General features: G+C 46.4%; 1 protein-coding gene across 1 annotated transcript in view; it reads right to left on the bottom strand.

Annotated features, from left to right (window-relative positions):
• Positions 1-391: 391 nt before the first annotated feature.
• The window catches only part of DENND2C (DENN domain containing 2C), a 45,613-nt gene continuing 22,679 nt past the window's right edge, over positions 392-23,325 (bottom strand). Inside the window, exons 4-20 of the mRNA XM_074935822.1 lie at positions 22,758-22,906; positions 22,221-22,333; positions 21,016-21,177; positions 17,784-17,880; positions 16,962-17,006; positions 15,252-15,439; positions 10,873-10,982; positions 10,150-10,219; positions 9,605-9,682; positions 8,548-8,688; positions 7,976-8,124; positions 7,196-7,373; positions 6,537-6,578; positions 4,175-4,280; positions 3,265-3,504; positions 2,695-2,781; positions 392-2,208 (exon numbers count right to left, since the gene is read on the bottom strand). Of these exons, the coding sequence (XP_074791923.1) occupies positions 2,177-2,208; positions 2,695-2,781; positions 3,265-3,504; positions 4,175-4,280; positions 6,537-6,578; positions 7,196-7,373; positions 7,976-8,124; positions 8,548-8,688; positions 9,605-9,682; positions 10,150-10,219; positions 10,873-10,982; positions 15,252-15,439; positions 16,962-17,006; positions 17,784-17,880; positions 21,016-21,177; positions 22,221-22,333; positions 22,758-22,906 (1,987 nt within the window). The 3' untranslated portion in view covers positions 392-2,176. The remainder of the gene's footprint in view (positions 2,209-2,694; positions 2,782-3,264; positions 3,505-4,174; positions 4,281-6,536; positions 6,579-7,195; positions 7,374-7,975; positions 8,125-8,547; positions 8,689-9,604; positions 9,683-10,149; positions 10,220-10,872; positions 10,983-15,251; positions 15,440-16,961; positions 17,007-17,783; positions 17,881-21,015; positions 21,178-22,220; positions 22,334-22,757; positions 22,907-23,325) is intronic.

Genomic DNA, 23,325 nt, shown 5'->3' with positions numbered 1-23,325 from the left:
GGCGAGTGACAAGCTGTAGGTGGCTGCAGACTCCATTTAGAACAAGCCTCCCTGCTGTAGCTCCTGCAGGCTGAACTTACCCTGGGCTAGCCGTTACCACACAGCCACAGTAATAAGTTGCTGAGGGCTACAGAGAAACTAGTTAACCACGAAAGGCCATTGTTTTAATATATTTTATGTACTCACATTTTGGAACTGAACACTTGAGCTTAGATTTAATGAAGAATGAGCTTGTCAGATAACTAGTTCTGACCTAACCAAAAGATTTAAAAGAAAGATTAAAACAGAACTGGAAAAAGTGAGTTAACAAATCTAAAGTTTCTTGTAAAAACAAACAGCATCCCAGCATGAGAGATGCTAAAGCCTCCGCTTCAGCTCTTAACTCTAGCTACCAGGCTTTATAGGGAATTCTACTATTCAGCCATGCACACCCCTAACTTATCTCAAGTCTTGGCTGCTTGTTGAGGAGAAAAAGTATCTAGGATACAGACAGCTGTTTTCAGATGTAGACAAACTTCTACTGAGGAACACAAGCTCATTCTGTTTATAATCCTGTAACAGGAATTGATCTCTGCTGGGTCAAACTAGTGCATGAATTCCAGGGGCCAGGTCCTCCACCCAGGGCTAGTACTTTCTCTTAGCCCTTAAGTTAGAGCACCAGAGAAGACTTATCACTTCACTATTGGGAGTCACTGTATATTACACACACTCAGCATTCAGTCAGTCTGTTTCAGTTACATGTAAACATCTGTTTATAGGATAAAACTCCATCAGAAACTATCCTTTAACTGCAGCCAGTGGGCCACAGAGGCCTAGAAAATGGTTTGATTAATTGGCTAAATACAATAGGGAAACATTATTAATTACTTTGAATAAATAACTGGCATAAATATATTAAATACAAACCCAGGCAGCTATTGTAAACTATGTTCAAACCATCATGGGACTGAATTGCCATCACCCACTGTATCTATAGTCTTCCCCCACAACAGATGCTGAGGAACCCACATTTCTCAACAGCAGAGAACTAAGACAGGGTGAGGAAAGGAAGAAATCACATTTGTCCAACTTTTTAATTCCACAGTAAAGGCACAAAGCAGCTAGAGAGAAAGTTTAGAGGAAAAAAGGATTTGTTTTTAAAATCCTTTTTTAAAATATCTGGCTCAGCATCTGCATCCTTGAGCTACTTTTCCTGTCATTTGCACTGATTCAACATTAAACAGTTGATTTTAATGCCAGCATTTAAAGAATTACTGTGGCTCCCTATGTGAAGATGATGCCATTTTATCCCCAAAAAATTGCAGTTCTGTTTTGTGGAAGTCACCCAGACCAAACTTATAGCAGTTAAGTGTATGTAATAAGGTAAAGGACAAGCATATTCCATGTGTCTGTGTGAAGGGTGAGGAGCACTGGGCAGTGTGAAATCAGAGTATAGGTCAAATCAACAAAAAATAAGCTGACATTTCCACTTGGTTTTCAAAAACGTAAAGCTTTGTGATAAACAGCTGGGATGTCCAAATTACATTGAATGAAGCTATTTCTGAGTTCAGATCAACCAACAAAGAATATGTAGGTGCTATCAAAACCATACGCCATGCATATGGTAGTGCACTCGAAGGAGAGACAGCAAAAGGGAACCGAACAGCAGCCAGAGCAATTTTTCCAGCTCCTAAGGCAGCCCCGTGAACCTTCTCTGTGTGCCAGTGTTCACACAGCATGACCAACGGCCCTGTCTCATGATTACATTAGCTTAGTCCTTAAATGCTGAATTGGTTTTAACCAAACAGAAAACTTTTCCTAAAGAACGGCTCATCAGGCCAAGCAGCAAAAGTATGGAGTCTGAAGCTTCACAAAGAAAAAAAGCTCCCCTTTAAAATTCCCCATCTGTGGGGATGAGGTGATTAGCGTCTCCAGCATCAAGTTCTCCACCTGCGTCCATTTCCAGTTTGCCTCTACAACACTCCAGTGAAACCAGGCACATGAAGTTGAAGGATTGTACTCAGTTTTTTGTTTCCATTTTCTCCCAGTATTTGAGCTTTCCATGGACTGAGCTGCAGCTCAATCCGTACATCTGATACACAATTTGGACAAGGTGGCAGCATTTGTATACAAAACTCCTCTTTGTGTCCAAGTGATGAATACATCCCTCTTCATCAGTGTTTCAGCACCTGTGTTTTCACTTCCTTTGAAGAAATTTCATTTTACTTCCTACAGAGAAAAGAAAAGACAAATTAGAATCTGAAGAGGCTCCAGAATCAGAAGTAAATTAAACAGAATGTCTTAAGTTTCAAAAGCATGTAAACCATCTTGGCCAACAGAATCATAGTTTGAGATGGAAATGACTTAAGGCTCTTTAGTTCATTCTCAGCCAATGCAGGATTGTTTCCAAATGCTTCATCTGGCCCTGTTTTACATGTCTTCAGGGATGGGGCTACCACCATTTATTTTAGCCCAAGATTTCTCAACATGCATGTTGAGAAGTACCAAGTGTTACTGGCAGGGGATAGATTTGTAAAGAAATGAGTTGCAGCTCATTTTTGAGTATTCTGGGGAATTTGCAGCACCTGAGAAAAGTAAAAGACTATGCAAGGTAGAAAATGTGCTCCCCCTTTGGCCGCATTCTACCTGCTCAGTGGACACCTTTATATGCAGGCTCAACAACTGACCTGGCCAACAACAAAACCAAACATTTACCCAGACTGCGAAGAATTTTGTTCATCCCGCTTGGTTCAGTCTCTGGAATGGTCTCCAAATACTCCAAGGCACGGACCTCAAACAGGCCTAGGGAAGAAAAATATCATTTAGCCACTTGAGCTGCAATGTGCAAAGAAATGGAACAAGCTACACCATTGATAACAAAAAGCATAATCTATTAGAGCCCCATCTTGCAGGAACAAACTCCTGCTAAAGTAATGTACTTAGGCCCAAAAAGGAGATTCTGCTTTCCATTTGAGAAATATGTTGGCTTAGTAGAGATCATTTCTGTTTAAAAATGAGAAGGGTTAAACGCTATCAGCACCTTTCAGAGCCCAGTAGCTCCTGCATTACACGGCCAAAGTGCCAAGAGGGCAGATGGCAAGCACAGAGCTTGGATACTTACTATGATTAGGATCCCTCAGTCTCTTCTGAACCAGCTTCTAAGGATTTTAAATCATACAGGAGAATCCTTTCAGGGTCACTTTGATATATACATTTCTCATTTTATACAAAAGTGACTTGTGCACCAGAACATTAAGAGGAAGCAGCTGGAATTGCAGGTCTCACCTTTGACCCCACTCTTACGGAGTTCCCGATCCTGTATGAATCCTGCAAACATCTGTGTTTCCATGAACAGGTCCAGGAAATGGCGCACATTGCGGGAGGTGTGGGACTTTCGGAACGGCTCTCGCTGGAACACCCGCTCTCCTTTCTCTGTGACGTTCATGTGCAAGGAGTAATGTCCCACAATCTCCACAAAGAACTGTACAAAGGCCTCAGAGACCAAGGAGTTCAGAGTTACATCACCTACCAGAAGGACACAAAAGTCGTTATTTCACACTGCAGTAGTCTCCTGGGAGAATATCTCCTTCACTCTTCCTAAAAGCCCACCAGAGTAACAGCCATCCTTCTGGCTCAATAGGGCTAGAAGGGTCACCACCATTATAATGGGTGGTAACATATAGCAATTGCACCAGACACACAAATTGGTATCAGAACTTAATTTGAGTGATTGCTTAGTACAGACCTGCTGATGAACTTGCCTGGAATGATTCACTGCTTTGCAAAGCACTTTTGAGATAAGCGAGTTTAAAAGCTACTGTATAAAACTCTGATTCTGCACATAATGTGTGAAACTATACTCTGAAGTACAGCAACTCTCTCATTTGTGTTTAATGAAGAGGACCTATTGACGTGCCTTGAGTAAAAACGGTTACACAAACCCAAAACTACCACCAAGAGAACAAGCACTGTCTCACGTGGATCAGGCAAATCTAGGGCACTGCATTTCTCATTCTGCCTTTTTATAATCCACCCAAATGGAAAAGCTTCTCTCAGTGAGATCACATGGAAATAACTTGTTAGCATGTGGCCCCAGCCACTTTCCAACATTTCTCTCTAATTTGCATGTTCTCTCATCTAGGCCAGAGCAAATCTCTCAGGCTTCCATATAGTGCAAACACTTTGATACAATCACCTTGTGCGTAAATCTGCTCCTGGGACAAAATTTCATTTCGTTCCTCCAAAATCTGTCCAAGCGCGGCCTGGAGTTTATGAGGTAGGATCTCATCCTCGTCTGATACCTAAACAAAGAGAGATGGCTCTTATGGCACATGTATTACATCTCACATCATCAATACACAGACTGCCCACGTCGAACAGAGAAAGGGATTCTGGTGATATGCTAGTTTAAGTGATCATATCGGAGTGACTCTATGGAATGGTGTCCATATGGTGTCCTTGTGGCCACAGAAATGAAAACATGACAAGCAAATATAAACATTTAAACCAGATACTTAAAGCAGCTAAATTCAAATTCCCATATTACAAATACTCTATACAAAACAAGACTTTCACGTCTGACACACCCAGTATGCAGACCCAACTCTGAACATGCCCATGATAAAACACCAAACAAAATTTATTGTGGAGAAAGAGCAAATTACAACGTCAGTCTTGATGAGGCACTAATCCTTTAATACCTGTGTCTATCAGACTCCATATGCTGGCTGCAATGCAAAGTAGAACAGTCAAAGAGAGAATTCTCAACTGGGAAAAAGGCAATAAGATCATATCAGTACCACAACGGAAATGGAACTGTTTCAGCAAGGACATTTATAGTCTCTGTAGGACTTTATAAGACTAAACCAAAGAAAAAATGTCCAATATTGTCCTGTGAACCAAGTATAACGGAGATCAGGAAAGTCATTTAAACCCCTCTGCCTCAGTTTCCCCTTCTGTTGGGGATAATACAGAGTTGCCTCCCGGGGTGTCAAAATGCTTAGCTAAATTAGTATGGCACTAAAGTGTGAAGTGCTAGTGAAGTGATATTATTTGAAAAGGAACTATAATTAAGTAGAATATTAAATCATCCAGCATTCTAAAATTAACAAAACAGCTCAGAGAATTCACTATGACCACTAGCCCCAAACATAATGCTTTATTTCTACTTAGGGAATTGTTACACACACACTAAACAATACTCTAAAATGTATATACAGCAACTCTCATTTGAGGATCTCAAAGCATTTTTCAAACGAGAGAATATTTGAGACTAGCATAAAATCCCAAGTGAGCAGTGGTGTTTTTTCAAAAAAACCCAAATCTTGGAAACAAACTGATTAGACAATAAGAATAGAAACCTTGTGGAGAACAAATGCCCAGAACAGAAGGGAGGCCAAAACACAGGCAGGAAAATTGTGCTGTTGAGAAACAATTACATATCTAGGCCCTAAATGGAATAAAGCCCCTCAAAATGCAATTGGCAAAATTACTGACAGGCTTTTTAATGACTGTAAAGTGTAATGCTAAACTATGAGAAAAAAAGTCCCCTAAAAACTCATGTTTGGAAAAGATAAGAATATGTTGATATTAAGATCATGTTGTTCCCCATAACTTTCCTACTCAAGTAAAAAATAAAGGTTATGTTAATGAATAATTTAGGATGATTCATATATACTTAATTGTAAAATTAAACTATGAAGAAAATTGCTGAATGGTAGAAAATAAAGGGTTACATTTTGTTAGTTTAATGTTGATGTACTGTTAATGATTTATAACAGAATGGAAAACAAAACAAATTATGAAAGTTTGGGTAAATGTGTAACTGGCTATATATAATGTTAAATAGTGTTGATTGAAGGAAAGCTAATGAAAATGTAATGTGTAAAGATATAAGAAACCAAGTGAACGAAGGCTCAAACTGGAGAACACCACTCCAGAAATTGAGATGACCATCATGAAGTGTAGAAGAGCTTCCTGGTACCCTGGAACTCAGTAGCTGGACTCCTACGTGTTCCGTCTTTTCTGTTGACTATCTGTTTTTTATACATACATGTGATCAAAAATTAGAACTGACAGTATTCTGTTTGAAAATGTATAAAGGGAAAAACTGATTAAGCCTAAATTGGGTGGACTCATGCCTCTGTTTCCAACCATCTTATTCCACATCAGAATCTCAGCTGCCTTACCTTGAACAGAGGACCAGAGTGAGGTCAAAGCAACACAGAAGCCTAGTTTTCTTCCTCCACATAGAGGAAGCACTTACAGATATCTGGGCCAGCCTTAAGCTTAAGCCAAGTAAGTAGTACCTTGATTCTTGAGGGTTATGTATCCCATGCAAACTCTGGAACTTGCAGGCCAGTACCATCTCCCTCTAACAGAGTATCAGAAGAAAGGCACCACTTTGTCCTGTCCTTGGAGCCCTGCAGATCTAGGTCTGTTTGGGCTGGTACTTGGTTGGGTTTCTTGCACATATTTATCCTGTGATGCCCTATGGAGTGACCCTTTGCCCTACATGCTGGGCAGCCATCGGTCATTGGAAAGGTTATTTTACTCACCTGTTGCAGAAAGTTGTCAGCACAAAGATCAACAATCAGTACCTGGGGAAAGAGGAGCAGACATTAACCATTATTATGCCTAGCTCAACTATGCAGCTATAGAGAGAAAAGCACCACGCAAGCCACACATTTTACACAAACGTATCCAGTCTTTCAAAACAGTGAAAATTATGGAATTTAGGGCATGGCTACGCTGGAAACTTCAAAGTGCTGTCGTGGGACCGCTCCCGCAGCAGTGCTTTGAAGTGTGAGCGTGGTCGCGCACGAGCACTGGAAGAGAGCTCTCCCAGCGCTCCTGGTAATCCACCTCCACGAGGGGATTAGCTCCCAGCTCTGGGAGCACAGCTCCCAGCGCTCGGAGCCTGTCTACACTAGCGCTTTAAAGTGCTCAGACTTGCTGCACTCAGGGGGGTGATTTTTCAAACCCCTGAGCCAGCAAGTTCGAGCACTATAAAATGTAAGTGTAGACAAGCCCTTAGAAAATAAAAGCCTGCAGAACATCAAATAAGTCACCTACAGATTCTATGTGCACCATATTAAGGGAGAATTTAGTATGTTCGCAAAATAAAACAAGCCACAGAATTCCTCCCACATGGTTGGCAGGCCAGCAGCATCTGAACTACCCCTTGCATTTCCTCTGTAACACCCCCAAGTCTCACCTCTTCTATGGGCAGGTCCTGGAGCTGCGGCAAGGAGCAAGAAAGAATGCCAATAAGGAATGGGGTTGGAGAGCAGACAATATCTATCATGGATGCTGGCAGAACAGGAATGTAGGTGTGTTGCCAGGTGAAAGGGTAAAGTGTTGCTACCACAGCATGGCCACATTTAGACAAGGTGCTAGAGGGAGAGAAAAAACACAATAAATTGTCAGCACATTAAATAGTCAGATCCCAGCTACAGAGTTAAGTGACAAGTGCCCAGTACTCAGGGAAAATGTAATTCACACACACCAGGACTGAGAAGGAGCCCAAGGTCTCCATTTACATAGTCACTTATTCACATCCTGCTCTTCAAAGGGAGCTGGGGAACAGAAGCAGCATACACAGCTGTCAGATAAAGTCTGTCTTGCTAGGTCACATACTAAATGCTCCCTTGTCTCCTTTTGAAGTGCACCATTTAGACTCAACTTCTGATCCAGCTTTTAACAGATTTGCAGTTAAAACTCAGGTTAAATTTTCATGTGCAGAATGAAAACAGTCTTGACTGACTGTCCATATGCATGGGGCCCAGGGCAGCCTGAAGATCCTACATCCACATGCCTAGAGCCTTGGGCAACTTGTGCACTGTTAAGCTCTTAGCACACACAGGGCCCCAAGCAGCTCTTAAAAGGCAACTGTTTGAAAGAAATATAAAACATTAATTTGTTCAGGAAAAAAGGCACAGAAGCAGAAGGAAACATGAAACTTCTTAAAGCAAGATGTGTTTGACTCATTTCTCACCTCAGATTGTCCGCAACAAAGATCACCCTCCTTTCCAGCAGGAGAGAGGCACACACCCGGATCAGATGGCAGACACTAAGGCACTTAAACAAGCGCTCGAAATCCACATGTTCCAGCCGGGAATCCAACGGACGGCAGAGTTCAATGACCTGAAAGCAGAGCAGAGATGCAAGGAGTCTCAGAGATGCACAGTGAGACTGCAATGCAGAGACAGACCTGGGGATTTGGAAATGTGTCTGAAAATGAAACAATGGATGCTCTACAAAAAGTGGGATACAAAGGCTCACGAGTGTCATATGCGCTGTCTCACTCTTGGAGAGTGGCGCGAGGTACTGAACTCACCCCTTCTCTATAAGTCTCAAGATTCATTTCTATTGTAGTTTACATTCTTGGCAGCAAAGCTGTCTCCAGTGACTTGTGTGGAGACTTTAGGAAACAATCCTCACGCTGAGAAATCTACAGCCAGCACTGCACAACAGCAAACTGGTCAAGCACCACTATACCAGACACACACAGTCACCTTATGTAGACAGCAACCCACATCCGCAGCCAAGTCCTGATTTCACAGTTACCTCATTTCCTGCTCCTGGCAGGAAGCTCTTCACAGTGATTGTGCGTCCGGGAGCAGGGAAAGGGGCCTCCATGACACTGCGCATGAATGGGTGCACCAAGGCTGGGGACATCTCTCGCCTCTTCTCAACCTCATCCAGAATCTGCAAGAAAAATCTCCAGTTGTTGTATTGTCATTGCAGCACAAGACAGAACTAGGGGTGAAATATCTCTAGATGCGTGACCACAAACTGCAGCTCCAATAATCAGGGCTCTAATCCAGATTTACACCTTGACTCGCACCTTGGGGAGGGCTCCTGCACAGATGTGTCACATAGGGACATCAAAATGCAAGCAGAGAGTGGACAATGTTAAAAAAATCAGCTGGTGATACCATTAACAGAAGCAAGGAACTGGCTCTGTGGGCCCCACATGGTCAATAAATCTCATTACATTGCTGAGAACTCCCATCATAGGTGGGACATGCCCACTTCAGGAATAAAACTGCTGTTGGAAATTAATGGGCTGATTTCCAGCAGTGTCAAATACTGACTTCACTGACTCCCACTGACTTCAGTTTTGAGACATCCCTTTTACCCCCCTTCAGAATCTCCTCAGAATATCGGATTCCTCCCAGACAGGCATATAGTGGTCACAGATATTTAGTTACAGAGCTGTGAAACCAATCAGGATAGAATCACTGACATGGAGGCTAACTGGTATTTGCACACCCCATGGGCATGTAAGTAGGAATGAAGAGATGACATGGAGAGAGGAGACACGAAGGCTTTGCATCAGGAACCCTTTCCCGAGTGTGAAGTGGATTTGGCTGTGGAATGGTCTCCCAAGTGCTGGAGTCATTTAAACTGGGCTAGACAAAGCACTTGGGTAACATGCAGCAGGGAAACAACCTGCCCAGGGTCAAGGTTACTATTGTCAGATGCGGCAATGCTATTAGAGGCTGCACTGCAGCAGCTCAGCTGTTTCCTGGAGCTCTCAAACAGTCGGAAAGGCATTCTGAGAGGCACAGGCTGGACTGATGCGGCAGGTTGTAGCGCGTGGGGTAGGCTTCTCACTCACCTTGGAGAAGAGGTTGAAGCAGCCCAGGCGGCTCACCATGCAGTACACCTCTGGGAGCCGCTTCCCTTTCCCTTCTGGCTACAAGGCAAGGGGAACGCAGAGAGTTACACCTGGAGCAGAGCAAGGGAAGCAAGGCAACGAATGCTCATGCCAGCCTTGAGGGATATTGAAGCCTCCCAGCGTATTCAGCCCATGTGACTGGATTCCACACTGAGCGCTTTCCGCTACAAATCCCTCTGCACTCAGTTAGAAACTCAAGGGGAGTAATGAGTCCCAAAAACTGGCTCTTGCACACACCACCCCCATTCATTCTAGGCATTGTGTGCCATGGGGTACTGACGACAACACCACGCACCTTCCCTCTGCACTGCTGCTCTACTCTATCTGAGAGGGCTGGTAACCCCGGAACCCACATTAAGAGCAATGCGGTTCATACCTAGCCAACAAGCTGCTGCTGATCCAGGTCCTAGCTGGACTGCAAAACCCTCCACCCCCATCAGTGTGGACCCTCTCTATGGCAGCATGTCTCACAAACAGCTGCTTACCAAGAGCTTCTTGCAGTAACCGAACCAGCGGCTGCCATCCTCGCCTGTCAGCACGAAGGAAAAGGTTTCACTGGGGAACCCAAGAACAGAAAGAGTCAGACTCACCATGCAATTCACTGACTGTGGAGGAGGGGGACTCACAGGGGAGCAGGTCAGTCGGGGGCTGACGTAATGTGGAGTAAGTGCAACACCCCACACCCCATCTGCAGCCCTTTGATCTCAATGTGGGAGACCTAGAAGCTGCTCCCTGGCTTCGGACTCCTTCCCTCCCACACATAGGGGGCCGGGATGCCTGTAAGCTGCAGAAGATTCCTCATCAGGATGCTGTCTCCAAGCTCCTCCACTCTGCCGAGCACCAACAGCAGCAGCCACTGCGGGCAGGAACTAACCTCAGGACAGTGCTGCAGACTCTACATAAGGTAGAGGCTCTGCTGGGAGTAGCAGGAATGGGGATGAGTAGAGAGATGGCCCTGCATGGGGTGGCGGGGACCACCCCTGCACCTTATCCTCCCCTAACTCTCTAGATTTTGGGATCAAAACCTCCAGTGAGTTCCCCTTCCCTTGGCCTCTCTCTTCAGTTTCATCCTGATTAAGCTACAGCCACCTAGGCTTTGCCCGAGGGGCTGGCAAGATTCCTATGCACCCAGCACCGGCATCACGTCTTTCTCGATTACTTCATTGGGAACTCAGAAACCAGTATCTATTCACAACACAAGCTTTTACCTTTTGAGCTCTGATGTTGGAAGCCAGGCTTTGGGATCTGGAAAGCAGAACCTGGGGATGACCTTTAGCCTCTCCTCGGTATCCTTTGACTGCCTGAAAGGATGCTCGGGCTGGGAAAGGTAACACATGCCTGTTATACAGGGCAACTCTCCCAGGATCTCAGAACAATGGTGGCAGCATTCACTGTAATAGGTATAGTCTCCACCCTGCAGCAGGGGCTTGTGTGCATCAACCCCCAAAAGCCTGATGTAGGGACTGCAGGAGAATATACTCTGGCTACACCAAATTCCCAGCTTCCTCTCATATTGCTCCATGCAGCTCAAAGCACAGAGCCCCAGTGCAGCCTTGACAACAGATTCAGCCCAGGTCTCTTACGGGTCTGGTACGTACTTATTTATCATTAGACCGTTTTGATGCTCAGCTCCACAAAGAGAAAAGCTAATTCCTGGACCCATGTTTCCAAGCGAACAACAGACTTTTTTGCTACATCCTGTGCCTAATAGGTTTAGCTGAGGATATAGTTTAGTGGCATTTCCCAGCTTATAATAGAATAAAGCTGGGAGAGCTCCCCCCGGTGATCACTGCAGGGTGAGACTGTCCCGCTCAGTCCTCTTGAGAGGAGACGCCATGATACTAATAGAACAGAAATATCTTCTCAAGGTTACGCTTGTATGTCTAATAGGCGAGGATCCCAGCTTGCACAGTAAGGAGAGTATATCCCTCCTATGGTCTGTTACAAAGGGAGGGAAGGGAGAAAAATGTCGTGCATCATTAAGAGATAAGAAGGGCACAAATTCTTTGACATCAGGTACTGCAGTTACCTCCACTCAGCCCGAGTCAAAGTCCTTCAGAGAGAACAGGAGCACCTCCACCTTCAGAACTGCTCAGGAAGGACAGAGTGGGGGTCATTTAGCGCTTCCCTGTGGGACCACTGACTCAGCTGCATTTGGAGTAAGGGATTCAACCACTTATGGGAAACAGCAGAGAAACAGATCATCATATGGTCTTTTCCAAGGAATGCAAGTCATATTTGGGAGTCACGCTTTCAATCACTACACAGTCCAATGGGAACCTCAACATCACTTCAAGTGTCAAGATGAGACAGGTTAGAAAGGTAACATGGATGGTCTCCAAAGGATGCCCGTTGCACAGGAGTTTTTCTGGCCCCAGACATCAGAAGAGGGGGGACAGGCAGATTACTTGGGAGCAATGCTATTTTTAGAGTCAAGACTAATCTGTAATCACAGCACCCAAGGTATAATCAGTGCTCCCTAATTACTGGTATGATATTTCCTCATGAATCCCAGCATGAAAGATCCTCCTGTGTAAATCTGGTTGCATTCAACAAAATATTCTAAATCAGGCAAAGGGTAAACAGACATTGAGAAAATCTTTAGTTTTGTCAGTATCATCATAAAACCAGGCCAAGAGCCATGTGGTGCAGACTGGAACTGATCCACTGAAGAGGTGCAGTAGGGAAGGAAGATGCTCTGTCCCTACCTCCCCAGTCTCTGATGGTCACAGGGAGGAAGAACTCAGTCAAACCAAATTTTCATTGCCTTTCAATATTGGGAGTATAATCACCTCCGCTCAGTTTCACCCTGTTGAATTGAGACTGCTCTCAGGGGCTGGCAGTGTTCCTTTCCGTGTTTTGTGAGTCACCGAGTATGTTTAATCATAATCCTTTCAACTGCATGTCAAACACTTATTGCTCTGGATACAGCAGGTTCCCTTGCAGCCCCACTTGCCCTCCCATAATGGTGAAATGACTGCACCCCCTACAGAAAGGGCATGCTAATTCCCAACAATAACTTTCTTTTTGCAAGAACCCAGGAGACTTCTTTTCTGGAAACTCTGAAAATCCACAGTATCTTGTGGTGCGCTGCTGAGGCCCACAGGAGAGGAGAGGAAATGCAGCTGGATAGCCAAAGCTGGACTGACCTCATCCTGGCTGCTGTTGATACACAGACAAGGAGGGATGTGTTGACTCATGCCGCATTGGAAACAGTGACTAGATTCCATGGGGTTTCATTCTTTTTTTCCCCAAATATCAAGAAAAGCCACATAAAGCAAACTGAACAAAACTGAGACCAACTGCCAACTACAGAGCCATAAACAAACTCATCAAGCACAGCAAGGCTTTAATTCTGCATTTTCAGACCCAAATGCATAGCAAAGGGCAGCCTCAGAGATTCCCCACACTAGCCCTGGTGTGACCAGAACTGCAAGGAGCAAGAAGAGTGATAAATAGGAGATGTATAAGTAGTTTGCTCCACAGTCCTACACTGAATAGAGTTTTCAGATGTTATTGTCTGCCCAGGCTTTGAGAAGGTCCCTGTCACTGGTATCTGAGCACCTTCCACGAGAAGTAAAAACATAAATAATCTCTTCCAGCCCGGCCAGCATGGGCTGAGAGGGGAGAGCAGTTCTCATTTCATAAAAGGGCTCAGCAGCAACATTTTCAGTTCAAATTACTTCAGAGGAAACCCAAACCCCTCCTGGGCTTGATTCTCTCTCAGCACTAAAACTGGAAGAGAAGAACATTACCATGTGCTTCCACTCCCTGCCAATCCCACCCACAATACCAGATCCTACGGATGATTGTCCCACTAACACTAGGTTCTTTGTGGGTTTCTGACACATCCAGGACACTGGATCAGTATCAGAGCACTCTGTGGGAATGCGTCTCAAGCCCCATGTACCGGGAGGCAGAATACAGCCTGCCAAAACACAAACCCAGCTGTATCCATATTACAAAAGGAACTTGGTAAATTACTGTTTATAGTGCAGCAGACAGGCCCAAGTTAGTGTTGCCTGGGTACTTTAGGGTACAGCAGCTTTACCCCTTCTCAAGTAAAAGCCAGAACAGGTTTAATTACAGCTCCAAGTGACACATGGTCTAACTACATGCTGGACCCTGCTGTTCTCCCAGCTCTATCGCCCCACTCAGAAGGGGGAAGGAATGGCTGCAAGCACATACAGGATTTAAAGCAACAAGGTTAACTGGAGTAAAACTGTCTCTTCGGACCAGCATTTAAATCAGTTTCTACCAGCACCCTTGAGGAGACCAGAGAGAGAAGAGAAAAAACTCCTCACCTTCTGAGAGGCTCCAGAGCACACAGTTCAAGTACTGTAGGCTCAGTAAGAATCAAGGACTGGGTCGTGCCACTCCCTCTTTGTGCATAGCAAGAAAAATGTCACAGGAAAGGATGTTTTCACCATGAAAATCTTGAAGCAATATGCATTTTAATATGGCCAAATGTCAAGTCATACCTCTGGAAACAAAGAAGACAGGCCAGGCTTACAGGCTGGGGGCCTCTCTCTTGGGAAGCAGCACAGGCTGGCTGCACATTGTGAAAAGGACTTGGGGGTTATTGTGGATAATCAGCTGAACATGAGCTCTCAGTGCGACACCACGGCCAAAAGGGCTAATGTGATTCTTGGACATAAAAAACCAGGAAAATCTTGCACAGAAATCTAGAGAGGTTATTTTACCTCTGTATTTGGCACTGGTGTGACTGCTGCTGGAATAGCATGTCCCATTCTGGTGCCCACAGCTCAAGAAGGATGTTGATCAATTGGAGAAGGTTCGGAGAAGAGCCACAAAATGATTAAAAGATTGGAAAGTATACCTTATAATGAAAGAGTCAAGGAGCTCAATCTGCTTAGCTTAATGAGAGGTTACGAGACTTGTTCAATCTGCAAGTATCTACCCGGGTAACAAATTCAATAATAGAGGGCTAACAGACAACGGCATAACAAGATCCAATGGCCTCAATTTGAAGCTAGACAAATTCAGATTTGAAATTAGGTGCAAAATTTTAACAATGAGAGTAATTAACCATTGGAACAATTTACCAAGGGTTGTGGTGGTGGATTCTCCATCTCTGGAATTTTTAAATTAAAATGGATGTTTTTCTAAGAGATGTGCTATAGTTCAAACAGGAGTTAATTCAGGGAAGGCCTGGGGTCTGTGTTACACAGGAGGTCAGACCAGATTATCACAGTGGTCCCTTCTGGTCATATAAATAATGAAGAAATTCACCCTTTCCAGGAGAAGTGTATCTATCTACAGTCTAGTTAATATAGTGCCCCAAGCATCCCACAGTCTTTACTGTGTTTTCCTCCTAACACCCCTGTGAGGTAGGGAAGTGCTGTCATCGGTGAAATGAGACAGAGGATGAGTGACTTACTCAGAGAGTCTGTGGCAGAGCCAGAAGTTGAACCCAGCCGGTTAGAACCCTAACTACTGGACATCCTGGCTCTGCTCATCTGCACAGAGCCAGGGAGGAGGGAAATGCTGGGAGGGAAAAATAATTCAACAGATAAAGTGAAGCTGATGGGACTGGTACAGATCGAGGCATCTGCGTGGCACCCACCTTGCTGGGGAACTGCTGTATGACTTGCGGGGTGTACGTCGTCTCTGATGGCTTCTTCTGCAGGGACACCACCACAAAGAGCTCAAAGAGCTGCTGCTCTTGGAATTCAATCAGATCCCGCTCTAGGGTCTGATAGTGCGGGTTCCTCTTGGAGGTCGACTGTACTTGCAGCAGGCGCTTATGGTGACCTGAGAGATAAGGACCAATTCAGTGACAGGAGGCTGGGGCTGTAACCGTGATCATCGGAGGCTCTCAAAGTGTTTAAACAAGGGGAAGTCCCATTTGCATTTCACAAGTGAAGAGGTGAAGGGACTTGCCCAAGGTCACATGGTAGTGAGTGGCAGAGCTGGAATGGTAGTCAGGTCCTGACATCGAGCCTAGTGACTCCTTCCCAGAGCAGGACACCCCAGCTCAGCTCCCACAAGCACCAAGCACGCACAGAGACACAGTAATGTCCCTAGCTGCTTTGCCTGGTGGATTTTATTAGCAGCCCAACACTTTCAATGCCTCTATAGGCTGGTTCTTTGTCACGGCCCAGAGGCTCCCCCCTAACCTCCAGCAGCCCCGAGGAACTGTCTGAGTGCTAACAGGGCTGCTGCTGCTGAAGACAGTGAGAAGGGGCCTCGTTCTGTCAATGGGGCATATATATATATATATATATATATATATATATATGTGTGTGTGTGTGCAATCTCCATAATGTTGCCACACTCCAGGCAATTACATCATAAGAGCGACAACTTCATCAGCAAGGGAATTCAAAACAGAGGCAGAGTCCATCTCCACCCCATCCAGCCTGTCCCACGCAGCATCACAGACTCTCCCTATGCAACACATGGGAAACACTGACATAGCCAGGGGGCTGCAAAGGGTCTGAGAGACATGCTCTGTGGGTTTGTACTATCCAGCCAGACTCACTCAGTGACTCATTTGCTCTATTTTAAGACAGCCTACTACCTCCCCACCACCCCCCAACACAGAGGGATGGAGTTTTGCCATCAGCCCCAAATTATGGGCTTTTGTACCTCATCTACAGGAAGGAAACATTTAAAGCAATCCAGCTGGTTCCTTTTCACTGGGTACTTCCAGCATGTAGCTATCACATTTACAGGCATGCTAGACAGATTCATCTGTAGTAAGTTCAGGGCTGCAGGCAAAGTTTTTACCATTTCATTTCCCAACCCTGCTAAGTGGAAGCTCAGATCCCTTCTGTGCCAACTAGAGCAGATTAGTCAGCACTGAACACCTAGATCTGAGCCTGTAGTTCTGGTTGTCCCTCCAGTGTTTACATCAAGCCAAGGAACCAAACTATCTACTCCTTGCTGACTCCCTTCCAAACAAGGCATTTCACAGCATGGCAAACGTGAAAGAGGGAAGGGGTACGGTACTCAGTTCTGAGCACCAGAGACAATCCACGGGGGTGAGTTACTCCAAGACACGCGTTTTACTTAGAGGAGAGAGTGACTGGCTGGTGAGCGGCACAGCCGAAGAGGCTGGGAAACCTGACACATGGGGCTCGACATGCAGACTCTGTCCCCTCCAGATCCTTTCATCTCACTGTCACAAGAGGCTGGTTTGACACAAGAGTGGCAGCTTCCTACATTAGCTACAGGAGGCACAAAAACCACAGGAGTGGCTAATCCCATATAGCCCTGCCAGCATTAATTATGACATGGCAACAGGACCAGCCCCGGTGACTCACTCACTCACTTTTCGGCAGATTCTCCGTCTCACTTTCATTCCCACTGGTTTCACCTGAAATGAGAAACAAGGCTTCCATAAAATCATAGTTGCAGTGGTAAGGTGGATGACACCCATGGCTGCCGAAGGGGTCACATCCGAGACCTCCCTTAAGTCTACACCATGTAGGGCTGCTCATTAGCCACCTTGTTCATTACAGAAATCTCAGCAAAAGCAGCCCTTCGCTAGTAATATAAATCCCAAGGAACATCAGAGATGAAGTCAGATCCACCACTTCCAGGGAGATATAGACAGGAATGGAGATTCTGAGTAGGTATTTAAGCCCTCTAGGTGAGTTAGCAACACTTCAGGGATGGATATAGTTTGTATTCTTTATTTAAAGTTGTTAGGAAACCAAAGAAGCTTTAGACCCCAAGTGTCCCTCCCCAAAGGGCCACCTGAAAGCACCATGATAGAGCAACACGTGCCCTCACAACAAATAGCTTTAACACCTCAGCATGGCGCTACCCAAGCACTGAAGACTCAGACACAGAAAGGGATCTTCTATATGTAACACTATCGAACTTGGATTAAAGAGACGTACAGGGCTTGATTTGCTGAGGTGCTGAACCGACCCAGCAACTCTCACCAGAGTCAGTGCAAGATGCAGAAGCTCAGTACCTCTGAAAATCAAACCTCTGTGGTAAAGTTCGCTCATTCGCTGAGCAGTAGCTGCAGTATGAAGCCCCCATTAGGCTGACAGGACTGTGGTGTGTTGTAAATTAGACATGTCCGTTGTCATGTCAGATGTGTGCTATGTAATGAAGAGAATGGTGCTGGTAGTCTCCATACCTTTTGCTGGAGGAGCTTCTTTCCCTGTATAAGCGAGTAACTTCACCCTCTTCTTCCCACGTTTAGACTCAAAGATCTCCTGTATTTTTAACACAAGCTGGAATCCAAAGAGAAAGCAAACATTAATACAGGCCACATGCACACAAGAGGAGGGAGGTGGCAGTGACACAACAAAGCACACAGAAGACCTTCAGCAGATGTAACCACATTCAAGAAAGGCTTTGCAGAACCCTAGCTAAAGAGTTATGGTCACAATGCTGTTAACACAACTCTCTGGATACTGGACACTCTACAGGTCTAACAGGACTGAATAATTACAACAAGAGCCAGTTGGAGACATCATACAGAGCACCCTGGAGAAGGAAGGAAGCAAGCAGCACTTGTGCTCTGGCAGCAGACTAGTTGCTGTATATCTGGCTTATCAAGCAGGCTGCACAGGCAGCAGGGCCTAGGATACAGGGATGTCTGAGGCTATGAACAAGACAAACCAACCATAAAGGAACTAGCAGCAGCATCCTGTAGGATTTGCCTCCAGGAAGCCTTCTGCAAAGGATCCAGAACTCTGTGCAACTACAGGTACCCCAATCCTTTCTGAGCCCAGCCAGAGCTCCTCAACGTAGCTTGGCCTCGTTTCCTAGGATTGTACAGAATACACTGACAATTTGAGACCCCAGTATGTTTTCTAAAGCACGGAGTCCTCTACTTGCTGTGTGTGTAACACCACGACAGACAGGGGGCCTGCCCCAAGGCATTTCCTTAGCTGAATGGTTATAAAAAAACCAAGCATTTGTATTTTCTATACTCTAGCATGCCCAGAGGGGACAGAATGCTGCGTCTGCCCCACAGGGGCCCGGGTGGGCCCAGTCTACAGAGAGAAGAAACCTGAACATTACCACTGCTGTACGTGGGCTAAGCAACAGAAGAGAGAAAGGCACCAGCATTCTAACATGCAGAGCAGAAGCAGCTGGATTTTTGTTGATTCAATTGTTTTTTAGGGCCTTTGCTAATACCAGACCCATAAGGATTTCTGGAAATGGGCACCCCTGGCGCTGAAGGTGTTAAAAGGCATCTCCACTGCCATCCTAAGGCACTGTGTGCCCCAAGACCCAGGCAGGACTGGAGGGAGCTCCTTGTTGCTACGTGTTGGAGCCTGCTGGCATTTCTGATTCAGGAGTAGGGCGATTTATTTTTTAAACACAGTGGGGAGGTCAAGTTCTCTCTTGCCCAGTGTTAAGAATCCATTCATGCTCCCAGCAAAGGTAGCACGGTGGGGCCCAGTTATTTCTGTCCCCACACACACTGCATAAAAATAAAGATAGTCACCAACAGAACCTGTTCTCCAGCTCAAACCCTCATCCCCCATCTCCGTGAACTAGGCTGAATTTCAAGCTTGCCTCGTTTTCTGATCTATTTCTGGTTTTCTGGGGCAGTGACAGACATGTTCTGTTAATGCAGTGAGACTGCAGTGAGATGCCCTTCAGAGGAGCTGCTGTTTCACTTCTTAAGGCTTCCTTCCCTCTGTTACTCTCACCTAGAGGTTTTCTGTTATTACTCCTAATTTTGCAGATTTCAGTCACCAGTGAGATGTTGGGAACACTTGAAGCAGCAAGTTTGCTTTTATTGCTTGAGAAAGAATTGGCTTTTTCGGACTGAAATTCTTTTCTTGCCTGTTCTGAGCCTCTCTCGCAATCCCGGCTGAATCCTTTGAGTGCCGGGAGAATAATGTAGGCTTCCTGCATGTAAATTGCTCCCAGATTTTTGGAACAGGTTTGGGTTTTTGGGAACTATTCCCCTCCCACTTAACCCCAGAAAAAGGTTACTTGCTATCATGGCATTTTCATAGTTTTTGACACCATGCTCCCTGCTGCCAGGCAGGGTGTTTATAATAATCTTTGTATGCACAAAAAGGGGTATTACTACTTAACATTTCTACAGACTTCGCAGGCAGCTCACTCCACTTCACAGTCCCCTGCCAAGTAGGTAAATATACCAATTTACAGAGGAACTAACTGATGCCTAAGACTTTCCCAGAGCCACACAGCAGGGTTTTCTCAGCTAGAATTAGAACTCAGGAGTCCCAAGCTCAAACCACTAACCAATGGTAACTCACCACAGTAGCTACGATATTCCCTCCATCCCATGCGCTATGTTTTGTTATTGTAGCATTGCTCAGGAGAGCTGGACATGGAGTTGGGTTTAGGGTTTTTTAATTAATACAAACTTTTAGAAATATTCCAAGCAGATACAGGCAGGAATCGTAGCAAAGTTTGACTTCTCCAACATGATGGTGGAATTAAATCCCTTTTGTGCTTCCGCCCTCAGAGGTGTGTGTCCCTTACTCACGCAGAAGGGAGCGGCAGGAAGAACGATACCCAAGTGTTATGAAACAGGCTCATTTCTAATGAGCTGTTCAGCAGCTTTTAACATGAAACAGCTGCCAAGGTGCTTTTAACAACATTAGATCAGGAAAATAGACAAACGGTCTAAATAACTGAGCAACAAGCCCCCACAAGAAAGCCAGGGTCGCTCCAGGCCTTGCCAACCAAACAGTAAGTGCTTACACTGAAAGAGCTAATCGACAGACAGTTTAATGGAACGGACGTGAGTCACGCTCACTTGTAGAGAAACTCCCCATGAGTATTCTCCGGCTCCCGACCACTACACTTGTTTGTCCATACACTAAGTTCCTCAAAGCCGGGACTGTCCTCCCTGCATGCCTGGAAAGTGCTCAGCCCACAGCGGGCGCTACCACAGGTAAATAGTAGATCTAATGCCACGAAACGCTCAGCACATGCCTATCCTGCAAAGCAATGCCCAGTCAAACCCCAGTGCTCCCTGGGACCCAAGGCTGGGAGGAAGTCACACACACACCCCCCCCACTCTGCACAGACATGCCGATGCGCCAGTTCGTCCACGTGGGAGGGCAGCTATCGTGGGGTTTGCAGACTCATGCTGTCAGGATGGTTATCAAATCAGACGGGGAGTCAGGACTCCTGGGTTCTATTCCCCACTCTACCACCCGTGAGAGCCTAATGTGATCCTAGGCAAGCCACGGCCCCTCCCAGTGTCTCCACTGTCCACCTGGAGAGCAGAGATAAGCTCTGATCTGCGGGGCCGAGGGGCTCCAGGACCATTGCAAAGCGTTAAGGTGCTAGAGAAGGTGGAGTGTTAGTGTCACAAATGTCACACAAGAAGCAGGGATTCACACAAGAGCAGAACGTGCAAGTCTCACCTGGGGAAGGTTCTTCCTTTTCCTACCAGCAGCCTCCCCTGCTCGGAACAGCTTCCACTCTGTCAGCGTGACGGGCAGGGTCGTGTCCTTCCCACGCAGGCATGCCCGGGCAGCTTTCAACTCCAGTGTCTTGCGATGGAGGAAGGCAGGCTTGGGAGGGAGCTGGGAACAGACAGGATAAGACACCCAAGGTGTGAAGGAAGCTTTGGAGTTAAACATCTTGTTGGCCAGGTTACAAAGGGGCTCAGCAGGGTGCCCCACTCAGCTCCTGGGAAGCAGTCCCAGAGGGTGTCACAAGCAATCCCCTCTGGCATACGAACACACATCGCAGCAGCTCCTGAGCCCCCTCCAGCTGCAAAGAGGGCACAGGACCTGGAGGTTAGTGAGTATTTCAGCAGGGAAGGAACCTGGAGACTTCCACTCAGAAGGGACCCAGAGGCCTAAAGAGGAGGAGAGAGCCTACGCTGCCTGTCACGGGCAAGGTGAAGTTGTTAAAGGGACAGTCCTGCCCTGCCCCGCAGGCCTTATTAATGTCTAAAGTCCTCAGAGGATGGGAAGTGCCCAGCATTAATATGCAGCTTGTAGGGAAAATGAGATCCCTAACTCACACAGCATCTCAGCTCCCACCACTCTGTTCCTGCCACACACACACTCAGCGCTGACCTGGCATTTAATTCACAAACAGCTCAAGCTGCCCAGACCTGAACGTGGGACGCAGCGTGCGACAACGACTCAGCAGGGACACGCGTTATTCGTGCTGGAAACAGGAAGCCCTGTGGATCCCTCTGCCTGTGACCTAGGCGTCACGGCTGTTTATTGCTGATGTACATAATTTTCAACAAAACCAGGGGCGACTGAAGACACGTGAAAGATGCAACTCCAGGTGCATGGAGAGGAGGGGCACGTGAGGGGGAAGCTCATCTTCCTTCACGAGGCCCGGCAACTGCCCACCTCACCTCATAGCCAGGCACTTCTGCCCAAGGAATATTTTATTTTTCCATGCACTAAATATCCCTTACACACCAGGTGAGAGTGTCCAGCCCTGGATATTGACAGCCACCTGACTGTAGAGCGTAATTCAAGTTTTGTAGCTGAGCTCCCCGAGAAAGTTGCTTTTCAGATCCCAGCCCTGGGCCCTCTGGAGTCAGGACAAGCTGGGTGTGCCCCGTGGATTTGAACACAGCCAGCCTGTGACTCACTCTCACCTTGGGAGGCTTGAAGGCATTCTTTGGGGGTGGTAACTTCCAGGCTGACGGGACCCTCCACAATGGTAAAGGCAACACTTTGATATCTTCATACAGATTCTCCTTAGCAGGATCTGGAGAGAACAGGTAAGGGACTAATGAAGCATGGGGGGGTGGGGGGTGTGGAAGGGAAGCTGCAAGATGGCCACAGGGCTCCCAAAGTCCTTCCAACTCCAGTATCAGTGGGTGTGGGGATCCTGCATAGGGACCCCACTAAATCCCAGCTACCTGCTGCTGCAGTACCACAGCCATCAGCACCTCCAGACAGCAGCCAATCTTTCCACAAGTGTTTATATAAAGCACCCCATGGCATCTACAGGAAAGCTGAATCCAGCTCAGCTCTGTCCTATTCCAGGTGCCATTAAAGAAAGCCTACCAGTGGTTAGCCCTGCTTCCATCCCACCCAGCAATCAGACACAGGGAAATCCAAACACTTCCCGACCTGAACAGACCCCTCCCCACCCCTGCTAACATCCCCATCAGAGCACAGACACGTACAGATAATGTCCTCGTAGATGTTGTCTTCTGACTGTGTGTAGTAGAGTCTCGATCCCGAGCTGCTATTCAGCTCCTCGTGGAGCTTCTGGGAGCTGGTGGCTGCCATCCGACTGCGGAAGCCCTGGATGTCTTCAAACTCAAAGGATTTCCTGAAAGCAGACCGGCACGTTTTCTAGTGGTTTCTTCTCAAGAGGGACATAAATCACAGATGTTAGGAGCAAGCGAGGCCCTGCCCGCTGAACTCACCAGCACCACCTCCCCAGGCCGGCCTAGGAACTGGCCAGGCCCCCAACACCAAGCCAGTGATTTACTGGTTTCCAGCCAATCCAATCGTGTTTGTTTCCCCTGAAGATCTTGTAGGCCCAATAAATGGGACGGGTGGTTTTGGACTATCTGGGCCGAGGAACTGCACTCCCAGCTGGTACCTGCCCAGAGACTCAAGTGCTGAAGCCCTGTCCAGGTGGCGCAGGCAAGGGCAGGAACCCAGAGTGCTGCTTGCTGGACGAAGGAATTCTGCACTGCCCCCTTCCTACCTCCCTGGTGGTGCAATCCCCAGCACTCTGACCTG

The sequence above is a fragment of the Natator depressus genome, chromosome 21, assembly GCF_965152275.1.
Source record: "Natator depressus isolate rNatDep1 chromosome 21, rNatDep2.hap1, whole genome shotgun sequence".
In the NCBI taxonomy this organism is placed as follows: Eukaryota; Metazoa; Chordata; order Testudines; family Cheloniidae; genus Natator; species Natator depressus.
Note: the sequence above shows the minus strand (reverse complement) of the source record. Positions and strands in the feature narration are given on the sequence as shown.